The 23,683-nt window shown below is 34.7% G+C and overlaps 1 protein-coding gene across 2 annotated transcripts in view; it reads left to right on the top strand.

Moving 5' to 3' along the window:
• Positions 1 to 23,683, top strand: part of STT3B (STT3 oligosaccharyltransferase complex catalytic subunit B) — a 107,538-nt gene that overhangs the window by 34,835 nt on the left and 49,020 nt on the right. For both annotated transcript variants that reach the window (XM_025461088.3, XM_025461090.3), the window contains exons 2-3: positions 10,972 to 11,080; positions 15,254 to 15,541. In XM_025461088.3, the coding sequence (XP_025316873.1) occupies positions 10,972 to 11,080; positions 15,254 to 15,541 (397 nt within the window). The remainder of the gene's footprint in view (positions 1 to 10,971; positions 11,081 to 15,253; positions 15,542 to 23,683) is intronic.

The raw sequence follows: 23,683 nt of genomic DNA, 5'->3' as shown, positions 1-23,683 counted from the left end.
ATATGTATCATGTTCCTTATGTGTATAATTATGTAAATAATATGTGTATATAAATTTTATTACAATTTCATATATACATACCTGTGTATATGTAAACTATATATTTATCCACACATTTTCAAACATACACAAAAGTAGATCTAATAATATAAGGAACCTCTAGGCATACATCACTCAGCTTCAGTAGTTACCACTTTATGGTCCTCTTGTTTTCTCTGTAACCTCCTATTCTCGCTACTTAAAATTTTTTTAATATGTAAATTGGACATGCTAAAATTGACTGCTTTTGTGCACACAGCTGCTTGAGTTTAATGAAGAAGAAAATAGAAGATAAAAATTTAAGTCAATGTTCTAATTACTGGTGTTCCAAAAAAGGAGAATTAACTAAACATTAGTTGAACCTCGTGAATGAAGTGCCAGGAACTATGAGATACCTCCAAGGATACAAAAATCACAGAGAAAAGATATTTCATTATGAGGTGAACTACAGTAGAGGTTCCAAAATGATGTTTTCAAGGCTCAAGTGAAAGGACTAGGCGGGGGGGTGATGGAATATTAGAGAAGATTCTTCAAGAGTGAATTTCAGGTTTGAGAGGATTGCATGAGGAAGAATATAATGTATGGCTGTGGTAGGTTTCTATGTAGATGGAACAAAGGCCTGAGAATGACCATGCTAAAATTGAACAATATGAAGGTGAAACTAAAAATTGATAAATTTATGTTAAAGTTCCTTAATAATAGAATCAAGTGTATTTGTGTTGTCAGTCCAAATGCTTTTTATATTTGTTTCGATTGAGATGTTTGTTTTTTCTCCTAAGTTACTAACGTTGCCCCCCCGGGTTCCTTTTAAAAAAAAAGAAACCTTTTTTAAATTTAGATTATTTAACATATAACAATCTATTAGTTTAAGGTATACAGCATAATTATTTGATATATATAGATGCTGCAAAATGATTAACACAGTAAATTTAGTTATAGATTTTATTTTTGTGATGAGAATTTTTAAGATCTACTCCCTAAGCAACTTTCAAACATACAGAACAGTATTGTTAATTATAGTTATCATGCTATACATTATGTCATAGGACTTATTTATCATATAACTGGAAGTTTATACCTTTTGACCACCTTCACGCATTTCACCCTCCCCATTCCCTACCTCTGGCAACCACCAACCAGTGTGCTCTCTGATTATGAGGGTTTTTTTTAGGATCATATAGTATCTGTCTTTCTCTGTTTTATTTTACTTAGCATACCTTCAGGGTCCATCTTTGTGGCCACAAATGGCAGGGTTTCCTTCTTTTTATGGCTGAATAATATTTGAGTTGTTTTTACATGCCACATTTTCTTTACTCATTAGTTGATAAATTGTCTCCATATCTCGACTGTGCTACAGTGAACCTTGGGGTGCAGATATCTTTTTGAGATGGAATTACTGGATGATATGCTAGTTCTATTTTTAGTTTTTTGAGTAACTTACATGCTACTTTCCATAGTGGCTGTACTATCCCTATAACATTGTGTATGAGGGAGCCGTTTTCTCCACATCTTTGCCAATACTTGTCATTTCTTGTCTTTTTAAAAAATAGTCGTTCTAACAGGTGTGAGGTGGTATCTCATTGTGGTTTTGATTTGCATTTCCCTGGTGATGAGTGATGTTGAACATCTTTTCATATATCTGTTGCCATTTGTATGTCTTTGGAAAAAAAGATTAGTTTGGATTGGATGTTTAATGCTCCACAGAGGTATCCTGGGAATTCCATAAAAGAAAATAATCAAACTATACTAACAACTGAATTGGCAGCACAATGTCATGATATTTTATAAATTTGGATTTGCATGCTTCTGGTTTAATCTTACAAATATAATTTATATGTATGTGTAACATACACACACATAATGAGAAATACAAAAATTTTGTATAGTCAGTCTTCAATCAATTTTCTTTTAGGCTCCAAATAGATTTCTCCATCTAATTGTACAGTATCTTTAACAAGGAAAACATTTAAAAATTCTCCCTTGTACAAATTTTAACTGATAGACAAATATCAATTTTGTGAACCAAAATGCTGAAAAATTAGATGACATGGTTAACATCATTGCAACTATGATATGTAACCTCAAGTTTAAGATTCTGTATTCACTGAAAGCATCTAATTGTTCTTCCTGTTTGGCTTTATAAGTAAATACTATAAATTTCAACTTAAATTTCTTTTGAAAAGTATACTTTATCTTTTATTTTTCATAACGATTTTATTTGAATAAAGTTTGTATGCCCTTAAAAGTTTGAAATGCAGTAGCTTATTCCATTTTGGAATTTCATACTGTATGTCTTAACTATTTTGATTAACTTTGTTTACTTTGAAATTAATATTCTTCTATTTTTCTGCTAATTGAAATAGATTGTCAGTTGTAAGGACTGATATTTTGAATAGACTGAAATAGGAAAAAAACTACTTATTCTAACGGCTTTCAAAACCTGAAGTGTCTTTGGCACATCTATATGTTTTTAACAGTCACGGGGATGTTTATTGATTTTCAAATTTAAAGTCTGAAGGGATCTAATGATAAATTATTGGAATTAATAAGCATTTGCAATATTTCTGGTTAGAAAATCAATATAAAATATCAAGAGATTTCCTGTCAATGTCAAGCAGAATTTTAAAAAATTAAATGAATATACCATTAAAGATGGGAATAAATCTAAGCAAAGATGTGCAAGACCTGTAAGGTGAAACTACACATTTTCTGGAGAGACGTTAAAGATTTAAATGAAGAAGATATATTTATGGATTTGTCAAGTATTGTAAGGATGTTAATTCTCCCCAAAGTGGTTTGTGGAGTTAATGGACCTCCAATCAAAGCCTCACATTTTCTTTTTTTGGTGGAATTGACAAGCTTTATTTTAAAATTTATATAAAAATGCAAAAGGACAAAATAAAAGGCACAATTAATAAGAAGTTTCTTCCAGATGTCAAGATATAATTTAAAGCTCCAGTAATGAAGATTACATATTACTGATACAAGGATAGAAATAAAGACCACTTGAACAAGACAATCCAGAAACAGATCTGCACATTAACAAATCCTTAATATATGATGGAGATGGAACTTCAGAGGAGTGGAGAAAAGATAGGATTGTTTTGAAGATTTTATTTGTTTATTTGACAGAGAGAGAGCACAAACAGTGGGAGCAGCAGGCAGAGAGAGAGGGAGAAGCAGGCTCCCCACTGAGTGGGGAGCACCATGCGGGGTTTGATACCAGGATCCCGGGATCATGGCCTGAACCGAAGGCAGATGCCCAACCAACTAAGCCACCCAGGCGCCCCTAGTTGTTTTAAAAAATGATGGTGGAACGATTATTTAAAAAGAGAAAATAAAAATAAAATTCAATCCCTATTTCACACCATGTAAAATAACCCATTCTAGGTATATTAAAGACCTAAATAAATAAGTTGAAATTGTAAACTGTTATGAAGAAGAGAATTAAACAATATCCTTATAACTTTGGGGTGGGTTAGGACTTTATTTTTACCTAGGAGTAAAACACGACCCTATAGCAGAATGTTGGTAAATTTAGGTGTGTATGTCAAGAATTTCTATTCTTTTAAATACCATTGTGATGAAAAGAGAGGCCACGGAATGAAAGAGGTTTTTACAGCTTATAAAGAACTTAATCAAATCACCTAGAAAAAAAAAATGTTCAAAGTATTTCAACATACACTTTTACCCAAGAGGAAATTTTAATGGCCAGTAAATAAATGAAAAGTACTCAGCATCAGGAGTTATCATGGAAATATCAACATATAGTTACCATTGTTGGCAAGAACCAAATTTGGTAATCCTATATTGGTAATATTGCTAAGCAACAAGAAAGAACTCTTGGATAGAGTGTCCACTTTTTATTTATTTACCCCTACAGTCACAGTTAATTTAGCTATCACACAGGACACTTAGATTACTTAAGTAGTGTGTCTTATGGTTGGGAAGGATGAGGATGTGGTACTATATTATGGGTCTAAAAAAAATAGTGACTACTATAACACTACAAGTACCCAGTGAATTGAATGTACTGCCTTTTATAGTCCTGTTGTTTCACTTCCAGGAAGTAAAAAACAATGAAAGCCATAAGGGCATTCCAGAAGATTGTTCATTGTGATGGGTTGGAAAAAGCCAGAAAATGGATAGAAAAACAAATGATAATTTAGACAGGAGGAAGCTAACTGAAAATCAAAGAGAATGGGTATGTAAGATTCCATCAGGGAATTCTGGGAGTCTCGCATACCAGGAGTAACTTGATCCTGGGGATAAAATGGGACTAAACACATTCTGCTTATATTTATGTTTAGTTTTTAGGTACCTTGACTAGGTTTTTAATAGAATCTTAATGAGCTTTCTTGTTTATCCTAACTTTTTAATTATGCCTTTAGGCTTAGATCCCAGGAAGTGTAGTTAAAATTTGTTCCTTGTCTTTAATTTGGGGATACTATGTCAAACTGGCATTAGGTACCTATCAAAGTAGCTTGATTGTATCTCACCCCTACTGAAAAACATACTTATGAAATCAGTTATTCATTTAAATATTTGAGGACTACTTGTGTTACGTGGTGTCCTGGATGCTGGAGACAGTGGTATCCTAATGGGAGTGTTTATCTAGTGAGGTAAATATTAAGTGAACTGATGTGAAATTACATCTTTGGCAAGTGTTAGGAAGAAAAAAACACACTACACCTTTTCACAACATCATCCTTAGAAATGTGCTGAAATTTGAAGGGTGAATTATTTAGGATGAGTGGGAGATATTAGTGATCCAGAGAGAGGGAATTAGCAGTCTGAAGATCCTAGGAAGGATCTTCAGTTTGTGGTTTCAGTTAACTGTAGTCCTGAAGCAGATGATCCTCCTGTCAGAAGGTCAGCAGTAGCCTAATGCTACATCATATTGCCTATATCATTCACCTCATTTTATCTCATCATGTGGGCAGTTTATCATCTCATATCATCATAAGAAGGATGAGTACCATACAATAAAATATTTTGAGAGACCATATTCACATTACTTTTATTACACTATATTGTTATAATTCTATTTTATTATTGTTACTCTCTGTGCCTAATTTATAAAGTTAAACTTAATCATCATAGGTATGTATATGAAAAAATGCAGTATGTAAAGGATTCTGTTCCATTACAATTTCAGATATTCATTGGGGGGCTTGGAATGTTATCCCTCACAGTTAAAGGGGGCTACTATATCTGGGTAGTAGGAATATAGTAAGGTATGAAATGAGACTAGCATTATTTAAGAACTAAAGTGTGTATGGCTTTATAATAAGAAGTGGAGGTTCCTTCCTTTTTAAATACATGGTTTTTTTAAATTTTTAATAGGGGAAGCCTTTGAATATTAGTAGAAAATTACAGTATGATCACATTTGCATTTTGAAAAGATGTTCTTTGTTGAGATGTGTACAGATTGGATATCTAGGAGATGAGTTGGAGACTATTGCAGGAGTTTGGTTAGGATGATAGCCTGGGTTAGAGTGCTGGTATCAGAGTAGGGAAGGAGGGGACAAACTGTCCAATTTGTTGGTGTATAACTGTTCATAGTAGTCTCTTATGATCTTTTGTATTTTTGTGATAGCGGTTATAGTGGACAAATTTCAGAGATATTTAAGGAGTAAATGACAACTTGATTATGATTTGTGTGTAGGATGTGAAGGAGAAGGATGGAGGTCAAGGATGACCTCTAAATTTTTGTCTTTAACTTAGGTGGTAGAATATCGTAAAAGCAGGCATATGTTTATATGTGTTGGGGGTAGATAGGAGTCTGATCATGAGTTTAGTTGGATATTGAGTTGGAGATGCCTCTGTGACATTCAAGGACAAAACCAAGCCCAAACAAAAAACCAGATGTAGGCAGGTAGATTGTTGGGCATGCTGGTAATAATTATTAAAGAGACCCAAGAGTGATTGACATCTCTTGGGGAGAGTTAGAATGAGTTAATGAGAGGATCTTGGGTAGAGGAGGCTGCCTGCACAGGAAACAGGGAAAGGACTGGAGATTATGGTGTAAAAATCCAGAGACTTGTAGTTATCAGTGGCATTTTGAAATCTATGGAGATATATATGAGGTTTCTTTTTCCCAGGTAAGAGAAATGTAAAACCTTCTGGATTTATCTTTAGATTTCTTAATTTTTTTCATAATCCTTTTTCCAGCTTTATTGAAATATAATTGACAAAGTTGCATATATTTAAATACACTGATGATTTGATAGACCTAAATTATGAAATAATTACATAATTTAATCATATGTATTGTCTCACATGTTGCTTTTTTTTTTATGAGTACCCTTAAGATCTAATTCAACAACATTCAAGTATATAAAGTGGTATTATTAACTATAGTCACCATGGTGTATGGTAAATCCTTAGAATTTATTCATATTGTAACTGAAAGTTTGTACCTTTTGACCATCATCTCCCCATTTGTCCCAATCCCACATCCCCTGGCTACCACCACTCTAAGTTAAACTGTTTTTTTTTTTTTTTTTTTTTTTAAGGTAGTCCACTTACAAGTGATACCATATATTTTTCTTTCTCTGTCTGGCTTATTTCTTCATAGTATAATACCCTCCAGATTAGTTTTTGTTTTGGGGAGGTGTGTGTATATATGTGTATGTGTGTGTGTGTGTGTTTAAAGATTTATTGAGGGATCCCTGGGTGGCGCAGCGGTTTAGCGCCTGCCTTTGGCCCAGGGCGCGATCCTGGAGACCCGGGATCGAATCCCACGTCGGGCTCCTGGTGCATGGAGCCTGCTTCTCCCTCTGCCTATGTCTCTGCCTCTCTCTCTCTCTCTCTGTGACTACCATAAATAAATAAAAAATATTAAAAAAAAGTTTAAAAAAAATAAAGATTTATTGAAAGAGAGAGACACAGGGTGAGAAAGAGAGAGAGAACAAGTGGTGAAGAGGGAGAAGCAGACTCCCTGCTGAGGAAGGAGCGTGACTTGTGGCTCCATCCCAGGACTTGAGCCGAAGGCAGACGCTTAAGCGCCAACCGAGCTACCCAGGCACCCTTGGGGAGGTTTTTGAGTGGCCTCAGTTCCTCATATATTTTAGATATTAACTTCTTATTAGGTATATGGTTTGCAAATATTTTTTCTCATTGCATTGACTGCCTTTTCATATTATTTTTTTCATTGCTTTGCACCAACTTTTTGTTTGATACAGTCTCACTTTATTTTGTTGTTTGTAGTGCTTGCTTCGGCAGCACATATACTAAAAATATTTTGTTGTTTGTGTTGGTTGTGTTTTTGATGCCCTGCCCCCCATCATTGCCAAGGACAATGTCAAGGAACTTTTTCTGTTTTTTTGTTTTGCTTTCTAGAGTTTTATGGTTTTAGGTGTTAATATAACTCTATAATGTATTTTTAGTTAATTTTTGTGTGGGGGGGATCTCTGGGTGGCTCAGTGGTTTCATGCCTGCCTTCGGCCCAGGGTGTGATCCTGGACTCCAGGATCGAGTCCCACATCGGGCTCCCTGCATGGAGCCTGGTTCTCCCTCTGCCTGTGTCTCTGCCTCTCTCTCTCATTTTGTGTGTTGCTCATGAATAAATAAAATCTTAAAAAAAAAATTTGTGTGTGGTTGGTATAAGATAGGAGTACACTTTTATTCTTTTTCACATGTAATATCCAGTTTTCCCAACACCATTAATCAAAGAGATTATTCTTTCCCCATTGCTTATACTTGGCACCCTTGTCAAAGATTAATTGACTCCACGCATGTGTGATTTTATTTCTTGGCCCTATATTCTGTTCCAGTGGTCTATTTCTTTTTTTTTTTATGCCAGTACCATACTGTTTCGTTTACTATAACTTTGTAATAGATTTTGAAGTCCTCCACCTTTGTGATACCACCTTCTTTTCAAGATTGCCTTGGGTGTAATCGAAGTCTTTTGTGGTACCATACACATTGTTGGATTATTTTTTTATTTCTGTGAAAAATATTATTGTAATTTTTATAGCGATTGCATAGAATATATAGACTGCTTTGGGTACTGTGGTCATTTTAACAATATTAATGGTTCAATCCAAGAACATGGTATATCTTTCCATTTACTTAGGTCTTTCATCATGTAGTTTTCAGTGTACATGTTTTTCACTTTGGTTAAATTAATTCCTAAGTACTTTATTGACTTTATTTATTTTTTAAAGATTTTATTTATTCATTCATGAGAGATACACACAGAGAGACAGAGAAAGAGAGGCAGAGACATAGGCAGAGGAAGAAGCAGGTTCCATACATGGATCCTGATGGGGGACTCGGTCCCAGGTCTCCAGGATCAGGCCCTGGGCTGAAGGCGGCGCTAAACTGCTGAGCCACCCCGGCTGCCCTTTTATTGACTTTAATACTATTGTAAATGGGATTGCATTCCTGATTTCTCTTTGAGATATTTCAGTTAGTACATAGAAATGCAGCGGAGTTTTGAATGATGTTTTTTGTCTGTAGGTTTTTCAGTATATAAGATCATGTCTGCTGCGGTTTTGCTTCTTCTTTTCTAACTTGGATGCCTTCCCCACCCCACCCCCCCAAACTGCTCTGGCTAGGATTTTAGTTTTATGTTGAATAGAAGTGTTTACAGTGGGCACCCTTGTCTTGTTCCTGATCTTAGAAGAAAATCTTTTAAATTTTCACCATGGAGTATGATTTAGCTGTGGGCTTGTCATGTGTAACTTTTATTATGTTGAGGTACCCTTCCTTCTATACCCAATTTGTTGAGAATTTTTTGTCAGGAAAGGATGTTGAATTTTGCCAGATGTCTTTTCTGCATCTATTGAAATGACCATATGATTTTTTCATCATTTTTATTAATACGTGGTATATTACATTTATTGATTGCCATATATTGAGCCATCCTCAACTCCTAGGGGTAAATACCTGTTGATCATGCTGTATGATTATTATCATGTTGTATTGAAGAATGTGCTATTGAATTTGATTTGTTAGTATTTTCTTGATTTTTACATGTATGCTCATCAGGGACATTGGCCTATAATTTTATCTTCTAGTGCCCTTGTTTGGCTTTGATAGTGTAAATCTGGTCTCATAAATTGAGTTTTAGAAGTATTGTCTGATTTTTTGGAAGAGTTTGAGAAGGATTGGCATTAATTATTCTTTAAATGTTTGATAGAATTTGCCATTGATGCCATCTTGTTGGGGTTTTCTTTCTTGGGAAATTTTTGATTATTGATTCAATCTTCTTACTTACTGGTCTGTTTAGATTTTCTATTTCTTCCTGATTCAATCTTGATGTAGGTTATATGTTTTTTAATTGTTCATTTCTTCTAGTTGTCCAATTTGTTGATATATAAATGTTCATAGTAGTCTCCTATGATCCTTTGCATTTTTGTAGTATCATTTCTGATTTTATTTATCTGAGTCGTCTCTCTTTTCTTGGTCTAGCTAAAGGTTCTGTCAGTTTATTTTTTCAAAATCACCAGTTCTTTGTTTGTTGATCTTTGTTTTTCTAGTCTTTATTTCATTTGTCTTTGCTCTGATCTTTGTTATTTTCTTTCTTCTAATTTTGGACATCGTTTATTTTCCTAGTTCCTTGAGATGTAAAGTTACGTTGTTTGAAATCTGTTTTTATATTAATGTACATGTTTATTGCTCTAAACCTCCCTCTTAAATCGTTTTTGATGCATTCTCTAAGTTTTACTGTATTATATTTCCATTTGTGTTTGTCTCAAGAGAGTTTTTAATTGTCCTTCTTTTTTTCTCCTTTGGCTTATTGATTGTTCAGGACCATATTTTCAATTTCCACATGTTTTTGAATTCTCCAGTTTTCTTATTGATTTCTAGAGTCTTATCATGATGGTTGGAAAAGATACTTGATATAATTTCAGTCTTTTAAAATTTGTTAAGACTTGTTTTTGTGACCTAACATATGATATATTCTGGAGAAAATTCTGTATGTGCCTGAGAATAATATGGGCTCTGCCACTGTCATATACAATGTTCTATATTAATTTGTTAGATTCATTTGGTTTGAGTGTAGTTCAAGCCTGATATCACTTACTGATACTCTCTTTGCATGATGTGTCCAGTATTGAAAGTAGATATTGAAGTCCCCTAATACTATTGTATTGCTGTCTGTTTCTGCTTTTGGATCTGCTACATTTGCTTAATATATTTAGGTGCTTGGATGTTGAGGGGCATACATATTTACAGTTGTTACATCCTTTCAGGCTGCTGTGGCTTCTTAGTCTCTTCAGATAGGCTCATTTCTGCTTCCTGTGGCATTCCAATTGTATGTGATGCATAGCTTTCATATTGCTTACTTTTCTCAAATTGTTTTAGGTGTGCTTAGTTTTGTATTTGTTGAAATTTGTCTAAAAATGCTGCAGTGCATTTCTTCTCATTTGTCTTTTGTCTTTCATTGATTAAATTTCTCATTCCTTAAGGTCATATTCTCAGTTTTACAGTGCTCAAATAGTTTATTCTCTTATGGTTCTAGTGCGATTATAATTTATTCTTTATTCCTGTAGTCTTTAGGGTTGTAGAATTGAAGGTGATCATGTCAGGTATGCTTCTTTCGTTTTGTTGCTGTCTTCCGTCAGTGATTCTTTATCTTTTGAGAATCATTGATTTGGACCATGTGGTGAATTCCATGTACCCTCACCTTTTTTGTTCAAATATATAGCTGTGTACTGCCACCTGTATCTAAGCAATGGCCAAATGTTAATTTGAGCATTATTAATTTTGTAAGTGTGGTTTTTTGAAGAGGGGGGGTCCTTTGTTTTTAGTCATATACAAGTAGTATAAGCCTATTCCTTGGAGAATAATATTATTCAATTTCTATGAAAGAAATAAGTATGTAGCCATATATTTACATTTATAGTATTAACAAGATAGGGCTATTTCTTTCTGGTAAGCACATTTTCATAACATTTCCTTTTTTCCTCTTTTCTCTAGGTTTAACTATAGATCAACACATCATCTTGCATCCCATGGGTTCTATGAATTTTTAAATTGGTTTGATGAAAGAGCATGGTATCCACTAGGAAGAATAGTAGGTGGTACTGTAAGTATATCTGCAGTTATTTATGTTAATCATAAAGTTTTATAAATCATTAGTTGTTAAGGTGATGGAGATCCTTGAAACCTTTGTATAGTTAACTAATACAATTTTCTGTGGCTGATTATCTAGTATTTAATATACTAAATCTCTTCTTGACATTCCCTTTCCCCCCTTTGCTTCCCCACCTTTTCTGCACACATTTGGGTTACCTCACACTAGCCGCTATTTCTGACAAGTGGAGACTGGGAAAGAGGATTTCTTGTCATACTACATCTTAAGTTCAGGTTATTTGTGTTTTTGTTTTGTTCTATAGCAACTTAATTGAAAATTTTTTTTGAAAAGAAATAGAAATTTAGAAGAATCAGATAATTTTATTTTTTATTTTTATTTTTTAAAGGTTTTATTTATTTATTCATGAGAGCCACAGAGAGAGAGAGAGGAACAGACACAGGCAGAGGGAAAAGCAGGCTCCATGCAGGGAGCCTGACGTGGGACTCAATCCCGGGACCCCAGGATCACACCCTGGGCTGAAGGTGGTGCTAAACTGCTGAGCCACCCGGGCTGCCCAGATAATTTTATTTATTTTTTTGGGGGTGGTGCAGAGGAAAGGGAAGAGAAAGAATCTTAAAGCAGGCTCCACACCCAGTGCAGAGCCTGACTTGGCATTTGATGTCACAACTCTGAGATCATGACCTGAACTGAAATCAAGATCAGACACTTAACCGACTGAACCACCCAGGCGCCCCCAGATCATTTTAATTTTTAGGCCCTAAAGCTGCCTTAAGTTACTTCAGGTAATTGAGTACTGATCATAGCTCACGGGGAACTATTATATTCAGAATGTGACATAAGGGAAATATTTTTATGGTCTGGAATGTAAGGAGAATGTTGAAGAGATAGTGCAAGATAGACATCTTTGGGGAAAGATGTGTTAATTAATTAATTAATTAATTAAAAAAGATTTATTTATTTATTCATGAGAGAGACAGAGGGACAGAGACACAGGGAGAGGGAGAAGTAGGCTCCATGCAGGGAGCCTGATGTGTGGGACTCGATCCCGGATCCCGGGATCATGCCCTGAGCCGAAGGCAGACGCCCAATAGCTGAGCCACCCAGGCGTCCCTAAAGATGTGTTTAGTCTTATTTTTTTCTTGATCTGTTTTGTCAAAGGTTTATCAGTTTATTAGATCTTTTAACCCAAAGAAACTTTGACTTTTTGATTATTTTAGTCTTTTATTGCATTTCGATTTATTTCCTTCCTCTATTTTCTTGGGTATATTTTGATGTTTTTCTGACTTCTTGATATAGTTGGTTCAATAACCGTTCTTTGTTATTAATGTATTTATTTTAAAGCTATAAATTTCCCACATATCACTGTTTTAGCTACATTTATAATGCCTGAGTTTTGATCCATAGTACTTTTATTGTCATTCAAGTTGAAATTTATTTCAATTTCCATTATCATTCCTGCTGTTTCATGTGTTACTTAGAATTGTATTTAACTTGTAAACATAAGTGGACTTCATAGTTATCTTTTTTTGCTTTATACTTATATTATGGTTAGAGAACAAATCCTGTCATTTCAGTCCTTTGAAATTATTGAGACTTGATTTGTGGCCTAGCATATAGCCACATTTTATAAATGTTCCCTCGTTCCCTCCCTGTTTGGAAAGAATATGTTGTCCATGATAATAAGGTGTTGTTTCTAATCTGGGGCATTTTCTTATCCTTGATGTAAACAGAGATACCCAAACAAAGAGAGGAGTCATGGTCTCCAGAGCAAATTAGGAAGGTATTGAGTGGTTAGAGATGAGTTAGATGGCTATTATCTGCACTTCATGGTACTAATTACCTTATTGTAATATTTGATGACTATAGTTTGTTTCTGGGTATGTTTATAACTTTTTATTTTTTTATTTAAAAAACTTTTTTAAAGATTTTATTTATTCATGAGAGACACAGGGTAGACACACCACACACACACACACACAGGCAGAAGAAGAAGCAGGCTCCATGTAGGGAATCTGATGTGGGACTCGATCCCGGGTCTCCAAGATCATGCCCTGGGCTGAAAGCAAGTGGCTGGTAAATCAGCTGAGCCACCCGGGCTGCCCTAACTTTTTATTTTGAATTAATCCTTACTGGGAGTTTGTTTTCTGAGACTTTTGGTGTCCTAGTATTTGGGACCATTTCTGTAATAATCTTTCTTATTTGCTTTCACTAGAGGCCATAGGGGCTTCATTGGTTCTAGGACAGTTTTTAGAGGTTATTTCTTAGCTTGAGGTTTCTCACATCTGAAGTTGTTATAAACATGGAACCCATATTCACACATGTATTGAATGAGTTTCTCATTTTGTTTGTATTCTGAGGTTTGGAAGTAAGGCACAAAGTTTCTTACTGAATCCCTTGATGGATGGGTATAATTTGTCTAGTCCAGTTTCATAAACAGAAGCTTGGTTTGTGCTGGGAATTAGGCATTTTCTCTGATACCTGTATTGAGCAGTAACCCTGCCAACCTCCAGTCCCTAAGGTGTATATCTGGCCTGGAGTGGTTTGTATTCTTTTTTGGGCTCCCTTGGCTTCTGTATCTACTTTGAATTCCCTCTTTATTTTTGGTATCTAGAGGGTTCCCTTTCTTTTGAACTTAAGTATGAGATTTTTTTGTTTGTTTGGTTTGTTTTTAAGGTTTTTAGATCCTATACTTGTATGTGTTTTGGCTATATTTTGTCCATTTAGTTTGCTTTATTATCATGGATATATTGACTACCTTTAGATGTATTTTCAGATTTATTTTCATTTTCTTTGAATAGAGCTGTCAAAATCATACACTGGAACCTATGCTTTGAAAAGGAACAAAACTTTAGTTTTTAAGAATTGTGATGATTGCCACACTTTACCTTAATCCCATTCTCCTTCCATATGTAACTCAACAGGTATTGTGTGTCATTTTGTGCCAATCATTGTTCTGGGTGCTAAGGAAAATTTTCCTGCTCTTCTAGAGCTTACCTTGTGAGGGTGTTGAGTTAATACACAATGAATAAAGTAAGTGATAAAAAGGTACGTGAAATGGTGATAAATATGAAGGAGAAAAAAGCAAGGGAAGAGGTAAAGATCATAGAGAATTTACAGTTTTACATAATATAGCTAGGAAAGAAATTCATAACTTTTTTTTGGTAGTTTCTATAATGGAGAAAGGAAGGAATCTTTTAGGATTTAGGTAAGTATGGAAATGTCAATACACATTTTAATCACATGAGTAGCTTAAAAACAATATTCTGCTTATTTTTCTCTGGGTCCTCCTAATGTTTCATCTTCCTCTTTTATAGTGAGGTTAAGGAATATAACTGTTAACTGGCCTCTTCTAATTCATTATTATTCTCTTCTATCTCTCCTTTTTTTAAAATATTTTATTTATTTATTTGAGAGAGAAAGAGAATATGAGGGGGGTGGGAGGAGCAGAGGGAGAGGGAAAAGCAGACTCCCTGCTGAGCAGGGAGCCCATCGTAGGACTCAATTCCAGCACCCTGAGGTCATGACCTGAGTTGAAGGCAGACACTTAACCAATTGAGCCACCTGGATGCCCCATATTCTCTTCCATCCTTACATCACCTTAAGTGATATAAAAATGTTCAACATTCCAAGAGTCCCATGATATCTTTGAATTCATCAATTGACTAGGTTTTTATACCTAGCTAGAATTGTTTATATTCTAAATCTTGGCTTTGAAAGGAAGGAAGACGCATAATATTGAACATAACTTTTCTTCTCCTTTTTCTCATTCCCTCATATATATAAAAGTTGGGCAAAGTTGAAACATTTTAAAACCCCAAACTTAAAGAGTAAGTTAGACTAGGACTTTGTTTTATAGTGAAAAAGTAGTGGAGTCAGTAAGTTGCCTGGTTTTCCATTTCGAAACACTTTCATTTATGATGATTTATTCTTTCTGACCTTTTTTTATTTGAATATCTATTGCTCCATGTCTGAGCTTCTGTTTTGCATCCAATATAAAAGAACTGTTTAATTTTGTAGTGTAGAACCATAGTGAAGAAGGCAAACTGTATTGAGATCTTACTCTCAAACTTACTAGAACATTGTGTAATAGTAAAAGAACTTATTTTAGTGTTTTAAGCTACCTTATTTTATATGTAATTAGATTTTCCATTTTTGTCTTCCTAGGTTTACCCAGGGTTGATGATAACAGCTGGCCTTATCCATTGGATTTTAAATACATTGAACATAACAGTTCATATAAGAGATGTATGTGTGTTTCTTGCACCAACTTTTAGCGGCCTTACATCTATATCTACTTTCCTGCTTACCAGAGAACTTTGGAACCAAGGAGCAGGACTTTTAGCTGCTTGTTTTATTGCTATTGTACCAGGTTACATTTCTCGGTCAGTAGCTGGCTCCTTTGATAATGAAGGCATTGCTATTTTTGCACTTCAGTTCACATACTATTTGTGGGTAAGTAGCACTCCATGTTTTGCTACTACTGAATACTCATGAACTTTGTGTGGAAATGCTCTAGGTTGTACACATTTGTCCTGTATCAATTATAGTTCCACACAGGGACCTATTACTATTTATGGTAAACTTAATAATGAATAATTTTAAAATGTCATGTATCTCTCCTGTGCATGCTCTCCCACTCCCTGCCTGCCAGCCATGTGTATATGATCATTTACAACAATCCTGTTATGCCTATTTTACAGATGATGATAATATCCTTACTTTATATGTCATAGCTCTAAAAAAGAGGCTGTCAAAAAGCCACCTACTGATTTTGTTTGTTTCTTTTTGAGTGGGGAAAGGGGTCAAAAATACTTCAGAAAGTTGAAATGTGATTTAGTGGCTTGGGATTTTGAATTCTGTTGCAAAACTAGCATTATTTTGCTGTTGCCAAGTTACTTCTTCCTGATCTATATACCTTTTCTTGTTTTATCACATTAGTTAGTACTTCCAGTATAATGTTCAAAAGGAGTGGTGGGAGGGGACATCTATGCCTTGTTACTGATCTTAGTGGGAAAGCTTTGAGCTTCTCAGTATTAAGTATGATGTTAACTATAGATTTTTGGTAGATATTTATCAATTTGAAGCAGTTCTAGCCTATTAATTGGCTTGCTGATTTTATCATGAATGGATGGATTGTGTCAAATGTTTTTTGTGTATCTGTTGATGATTTTCCCTTGATTTTTTTAATTTGATGTAATACATTAATTAATTTTCAAATGTTGAACCTACTTTTCATACCAGGGGCTAAATCTCACTTGGTCATGGTATATAGTTCTTATGATATATTGCTGGGTTTGAATTGGTAATATTTTGTTGAGGATTTTTACATCTGATACATTTTGGTCTGTAGTTTTCTTGTAATGTCTTTGTCTGGTTTTGATATTAGGATAATTCTGATCTCATGAATGAGTTAGGAAAGTAATCCCTTTACTTCTATTTTCTGAAAAATTATAGAGAATTGGTATAATTTCTTCCTTAAATGTTTGGTAGAATTCACTCATGAACCTGGTACTCAAGTACTAGCTTGGCCTGGTATTTTCTCTTTTGGAAGGTTATTATTAACTATGGTTATTATTAACTATTATTGAATTTCTTTAATAGATACAGATTTATTTAGATCATCTCCTTCTGGTGTAAATTTTGGCAGATTTTATCTTTTAAGGAATTGGTCCGTTTCATTTGGGTTATTATATTTGTGGGCATAAGGTTGTTCCTACTATTTATTATCCTTTTAATAAATTGTCCGTGGGATCTGTAGTCACATCACTTCTTTCGTTTCTAGTAGTAATTTGTGTCCTCTTTTTTTCTTAGTATGTTAAAGCCTTATTGATTTTGTTGATCTTTCAAAGGAGTTTTTGGTTTCATTGATTTTTCTCTTCTCAGTTTTACTGATTTCTGTTGTGATTCTTTTTTCATCTCCTTCCTTTGGATTTAAATTGTCTTTTTTTTTTCTAGTTTCTTAAGGTAGAAACTTAGATTACTGATTTAGATCTTTTTTCATATATGCATTCAGTACTATAAATTTCCCTATAAGCACTACTATTTCTAAATTTTAATATTATGTTTTAATTTTTATTTAGTTAATATTTTTGATTTTTTCTTGGCAGTTATTCTGTGACCTATGTGTTATTTAGAAGTATATTATTTACTCCTGGTTTTTTAGTTATCTTTCTGTTAGTGATTTTTCGTTTGATTCCTTTCTGGGCTAAGAACACACATTATGTGACATATTCTTTAAATTTGTTAAGATATATTTTATGGCCCAGAATGTCGCTTATCTTGGCGAATATTCCATGTGGCCTTGAGAAGAATGTATATTTTCCTAGTTGTGGATGAAATAGTTTGTATTTTATTGATGATTTTGGGTTTAGCTATGTCCTTACTGATTATCTACCTGCTGCTTCTGTCTATTTCTGAGAGAGGTTTTGAAGTCTCCGTTAAAGTAGTGGATTCATCCATTTCTCCTTAAATTTCTGTCAGTTTTTTCCTCCCTTAGTTTAATGCTCTGTTGTTAGGTGCATAGACTTTAAGGATTGTTCTGTCCTCTGGCGAATTAATCCCCTTACCATGATGTAATAGCTTTTCTTATCCCTAATATCTTTACTTGCTTTGACATCTAATCTGAAATTAGTATAGCTATTTCTGCTTTCTTTTGATTAGTGTTAGCTTCAATTAGTGTTAGTACGGTACATTTTTTTGCCATCTGTTTATTTTTAATCTCTGTGTTTCTTGCAGACAATATATAGTTGGGTCTTGTTTTTTGATCCACCCTCTCAATTCATTTTTTAATAGGTACATTTAGACTGTTGACATTCAGAGTGATTATTGATATAGTTGATTAATATTTATACTATATGTGTTACTGTTTTCTGTTTGTTACCCTGCTCTGTTTCCTGTTTTGCCCTTTCTCTTTTTCTGCCTCTTATGGTTTTAACCTTAACATTTTATAGGATTCCATTTTCTCTCTTTCCTTAGCATATCAGTTTTTGTTTTATTTTTTGCTGTTTTAGTAGTTCTCATAGAGTTTGCAGCAGACATTTACAACTATTCAAAATTGTCTTTCAAAGAAAACTATACTACTTCACAAGTATTGGGAGTACTTTTTAATAACAAAATAATCCTGATTCCTCCCTCTTGTTCCTTGTATCATTACTGTCATTCATGTCATGCATATATAATCATATATATATGTAAGGTATACTCATTAGCGTACAGAATAGAACACAGTATTATTTTCAAAAAACTTAATGTGTTAGATCAATTAAGAAGAAATGGATTTTTTTAAAGATTTTATTTGAGAGAGGAGAGAGAGAGAGAGAGGGAACATGAGCATGAGCTGGGGAGGGGCAGAAGGAGAAGGAAAAGCAGACTCCCCACTGAGCAGGTAGCTGGATGAGAGGCTCAATCCCAGGACCTTGGTATCATGATCTGAACTGAAGGCAGATGCATAACTGAGCCACCCAGGCACTTGAAATAGTTTTTATTTTAACTTATTCCATCTTCAGTGCTCTTCTGTTCTTTATGTAGGTCTTAGTTTCTGATCTGTATTATTTTTCTTCTCTAAACAACTTAATGTTTATTGTAAGGCAGATGTACAGTCAAGAAGTTCTCTCAATTTTTTCTTGTCTGGAAAAGTCTTTATTTCTCCTTAACTTTTGAAGTATAATTTTACAGGGTACAGAATTCTGGGTTGGTGTTTTTCGCTCTCAGTACATGAAATATCTTATTCTATTCTATTCTTGCTTGCTTGGTTTCTGAGTAGATGTCATATAATTCTTGTCTTTGTTCCTCTCTAGGCAAAGTGTTTTTCCTCTGGATTCTTTCAGGCTTTTTTATTTTTAATTTTCTGTAGTTCGACAGAGATGTGCCTGGTACAGTGTAGTTTGATTTTTTGGCATTTTTTTCTTTAGCGCTTTAGTTTCCTGGATCTGTGGTTTGGTGTCTGACATTAGTTTGACAAAACTTTCTGTCATTATTGTTTTGAATACTCTATTATTTCTCTCTCTTCTTCTGATGTACTAAGTAAAAGGAATTGTGGTAAATAAGCCTTTAGTAATGGGGAGTTACTGGTGTGTGGAGAGGGAAAGCATTCTCTAGTTGTATGATTAAGTTTGAGTCTTTTAGTAAGCTGGACTGTAAACCTTGTGTTACCCTCCTCCTCCTGCCTTACTTAAGTCAATAGGGTGGTTAGCTAAAGCTGATCAGAGTTGTATATTTCCTCTCCCCCAGTGTCAGTTTCTCCAGGCCTTGTTAAGAACAGAATGCTCAGGCATATTTCAGAATGGTTCCTTTTTCCCTTTTTTGTGCTGGAAACCAGAGGATTTGTCTCATATCTATATAAGAACCTCGGAGGTAAATCCCACAGAATTGTGGAGTCCTTGTATGACTGGGTCCACCCTAGACTTTTTAAGTTCCCACACTGAATTGTTCACACTGAGCTTCTAGCCATTCCTTAAACAATTCAGATTTCCCACTGTTTTCCCTTATCAGTTCCCACTGGTGTCACTGTTTTTGCATGTGTGTCTCTAATCTTGAGGGCAGCAATTTGTCCTCTGTCATTCCTCACAAATCCAAGAAGAGCTGTTAATTTTTCAGTCTGTTCAGCTTTTTACTTTTTGTTAGGATAGAATTGTTCCTTACATTTGGAACCAGAAGTATTTTGCCAAGTTATTCTAAACTTATGTTCTTTTTAACATGTAAAAGGATGTTACTTAGTATTGGCTTCAACTTAAAACTTGCATTTGTTTATTATCTGTAGCCTATGTTCATGCTTCTTCAGTGTTGAAAAGTGCCAAAATTTTTACATGTGAATACTTCTTTATATTTTAAGTATATTTTTAGGTATCTAGGTAAATGGGAGCATTATTTTTCTCTTTAATAATTACATCTTTTAAAATTACTTAGCTCGTGGAAATTTATACTTTGGCAAGAAATCTCAGAGGAAAATGTTGTCAACAGTGTAGATTGTTGCTTGATTTTTGAGTTTCAGAAGAAAGCACCCATGGAGATGAAGATGATGACAAGCAGTAGAATGCTGCTAATGCTGCTGTAATCATCCAAAAATGTTTAAAAACAGTCTTTATTTCATGCATATGAGGGAAAATCCCACAAAATTTGGAACATCTGTTTGAGGCCTTTTAATGTATAATTTTTAATATTTTAAAAGTACGTATGTTGACAGATCTGATAATGTAATGCCAAGTTGAAAAATAAGTTAAGGTAGAATATGTACAGTATAATATCTTTATTTAAATTTTACACAATACAAATCATACCATATGTTGTATACAAAAATATAGGTTATATATCCATCATGTACAACAACTTCATGGTAGTGGTTATTCTCAGTATAGTATGATTAATTTTGAGGAAGGAGTTTTAAGAGAGGTTCAACTGTATTGGTAAAAAAAATTCAATGAAATCAAAACTAAAAGACAATCAACAGAATGGGAGAAGATATTTGCAAATGACATATCAGATAAAGGGCTAATATCCAAGATCCATAAAGAACTTATTAAACTCAACAGCAAAGAAACAAACAATCCAATCATGAAATGGGCAAAAGACATGAAGAGAAATCTCACAGAGGAAGACCTAGACGTGGCCAACAAGCACATGAGAACATGCTCCGCATCACTTGCCATCAGGGAAATACAAATCAAAACCACAATGAGATACCACCTCACACCAGTGAGAATGGGGGAAATTAACAAGGCAGGAAACCACAAATGTTGGAGAGGATGTGGGGAAAGGGGAACCCTCTTGCACTGTTGGTGGGAATGTGAAATGGTGAAGCCACTCTGGAAAACTGTGTGGAGGTTCCTCAAAGAGTTAAAAATAGATCTGCCCTATGACCCAGCAATTGCACTGCTGGGGATTTACCCCAAAGATACAGATGCAGTGAAACGCTGGGATACCTGCACCCCGATGTTTCTAGCAGCAGTGCCCACAATAGCCAAACTGTGGAAGGAGCCTCGGTGTCCATCGAAAGATGAATGGATAAAGGAGATGTGGTCTATGTATACAATGGAATATTTCTCAGCCATTAGAAACGACAAATACCCACCATTTGCTTTGACGTGGATGGAACTGGAGGGTATTATGCTGAGTGAAATAAGTCAATTGGAGAAGGACAAACATTATATGGTCTCATTCATTTGGGGAATATAAAACATAGTGAAAGGGAATAAAGGGGAAAGGAGAGAAGATGAGTGGGAAATATCAGAAAGGGAGACAGAACATGAGAGACTCCTAACTCTGGGAAACGAACAAGGGATGGTAGAAAGGGAGGTGGGCGGGGGGTGAGTGTGACTGGATGACGGGCACTGAGGGGAGCACTTGATGGGATGAGCACTGGGTGTTATTCTGTAAGTTGGCAAATTGAACACCAATAAAAAATAAATATATATAAAATAAATAAATCATCTGAAGCACATAAGCATTCTCATTTAGAAGTCTGGATGGCTGTTCTTTACTCTTCTACTATATTTTGTAATTTAAAAAACACTATATCCTGGGGTGCCTAGGTAGCACAGTTGGTTAGGAATCATCTGACTATTGGTTTCAGTTTAGATTGTGATCTTGGTGATGTGAGATCGAGCCCTGCCCTGGGCTCCACACTCACTGCGGAGTCAGCCTAAGACGGACTCTCCTTCTGCACTCCCCCTAACCCCTGCCACATGCACCCTCTCTCTCAAATAAATAAATAAATAAATAAATAAATAAATAAATAAATAAATCCTGTTTGTCAGAAATTTGAAAGCAGAAATGATGTACAGAAACCATCATCTGGATATTATTACCATTTGCTTTTTATCACTTACCTATTTTTTTATGCTTTTAAGAAACGCAAAAGTGATATTGTCTGTATACAAAGGTATTTTTATTTTTTTGTTTTTTAGAGAGAATACGCACGCACACAAGCGGAGGCAGGAAGGGTCAGAGGGAAGGGGGAAGAGAGAATCTTAAGCAGGCTCCACACTCAATGTAGAGCCTGGAAATGTGGCATGATCTTAGGACCCTGAGATCGTGACTTGAGCTGAAATCAAGAGTCGATCGCTCAACGGACTGAACGCCACATAGGTGTTTAGTTCCTTATAAGCGTACCATGAGTCTGAGCCATTGCAGGAGTGCCATAACTGATATCTTAATTACCTTTCAATATTTTAAAAATCTAACTGAGACAAACTCACATAACAAAATAAAATCACCATTTCAGCCATTTTAAAGCGTACAAATTAGTGTTTTTAAGTATCTTCTATTTATATACAGAACATTTTATCACTCCCTGAAGAAACTCTGTGTTTTCCCAATTCCCTGTCTCTCCATTAATTTTAATTTCTGCCTCTACAGACTAAACCTGTTCTGGACTTTTTCATATAAGTAAAACCCACATAAAATATGTGACCTTTTACATATGGCTTCCATTCATGTAGCATAATCATTCATGTTGACACACATAAGTATTTCATTCCTTTTAATTGGCCAAATCATTATAGGAGTATACTGAATTTTTTTTAGGCATCATAAGTTGATGGGACATATGAGTTGTTCTCACATGTTATTATGAATAGTCCTGCTAACAACATTGTGTACAAGTATTTGTGTGGATGTATGTTTTCACTTCTCTTTAGTATATATCTAAGAGTGAAATTGTTGGTTCATATGGTAACTCTGTGTAGACTGAGAAACCCCAAGACTGTTTGCCACAGGATTGCACCATTTTACATTCCTACCAACAATGTAGGAAGGTTTTAATTTTTATGAATTCTTGCCAATACTTACCTTTTTCCTATATGTGTGTGTTTTTAATATATCACCTAAGGTAAGAGGTCGACTCATGGTTTCTTTTTATTATGGTAAAATACACATAAAACTTAACCATTTGTAAGTATAGAGTTCAGTGATGTTAAATACACTCACCATCACTACTATCCAACTCCATAGCTTTTCACCTTAATGATACTTGAAACTATATCCATTAAACAATAACTCCCCATTCTTCCCTCTCCCATCCCCTGACAACCACCATTCCACTTTTGGCTCTGTGCTTTTGATTACTCTAAGTATCTCCTATAAGTGGAATTACATAGTTTTTGTTTTTTGTTACTGGCTTGTTTCACTTATGTCCTCAGGGTTCATACGTGTTGTAGCATGTCAGAATTTCCTTCTTTTTTTTAAGGCTGAATAACATTCCATTCTGTTAATATACCACATTTTGTTTATCCATTCATCTGTTGATGGTTATGTGGGTTGCTTTTGTATTTTAACTATTGTGAATAATGTTGCTGTGAACATGGGTGTACAGATATCTATGAGATCGTGTTCTCAGTTCTTTGGGGTATGTACCCAGAAGTGAAATGCCAGATCATGTGATAATTCTATTTCCTTTTTTTAAAAGAAATGCTATTCTGTTTTCCATTGCCACTGTACCAATTTACATTCCCATAAGCAGTACAAGTTCCAGGTTTTCCACATCCTTGTCAGTACCTGTTTTTTCTTTCTTTTCTTTTTCTTTTTGGATAGTAGCCATCTTAATGGGTATGAGATGGTATCTCATTGTAGTTTTGATTTGTACTTCCCTGGTATCTAATG

The sequence above is a fragment of the Canis lupus genome, chromosome 23 (assembly GCF_003254725.2).
Source record: "Canis lupus dingo isolate Sandy chromosome 23, ASM325472v2, whole genome shotgun sequence".
Taxonomy (NCBI): domain Eukaryota; kingdom Metazoa; phylum Chordata; class Mammalia; order Carnivora; family Canidae; genus Canis; species Canis lupus.
This window is presented reverse-complemented; position numbering and strand designations above follow the sequence as displayed.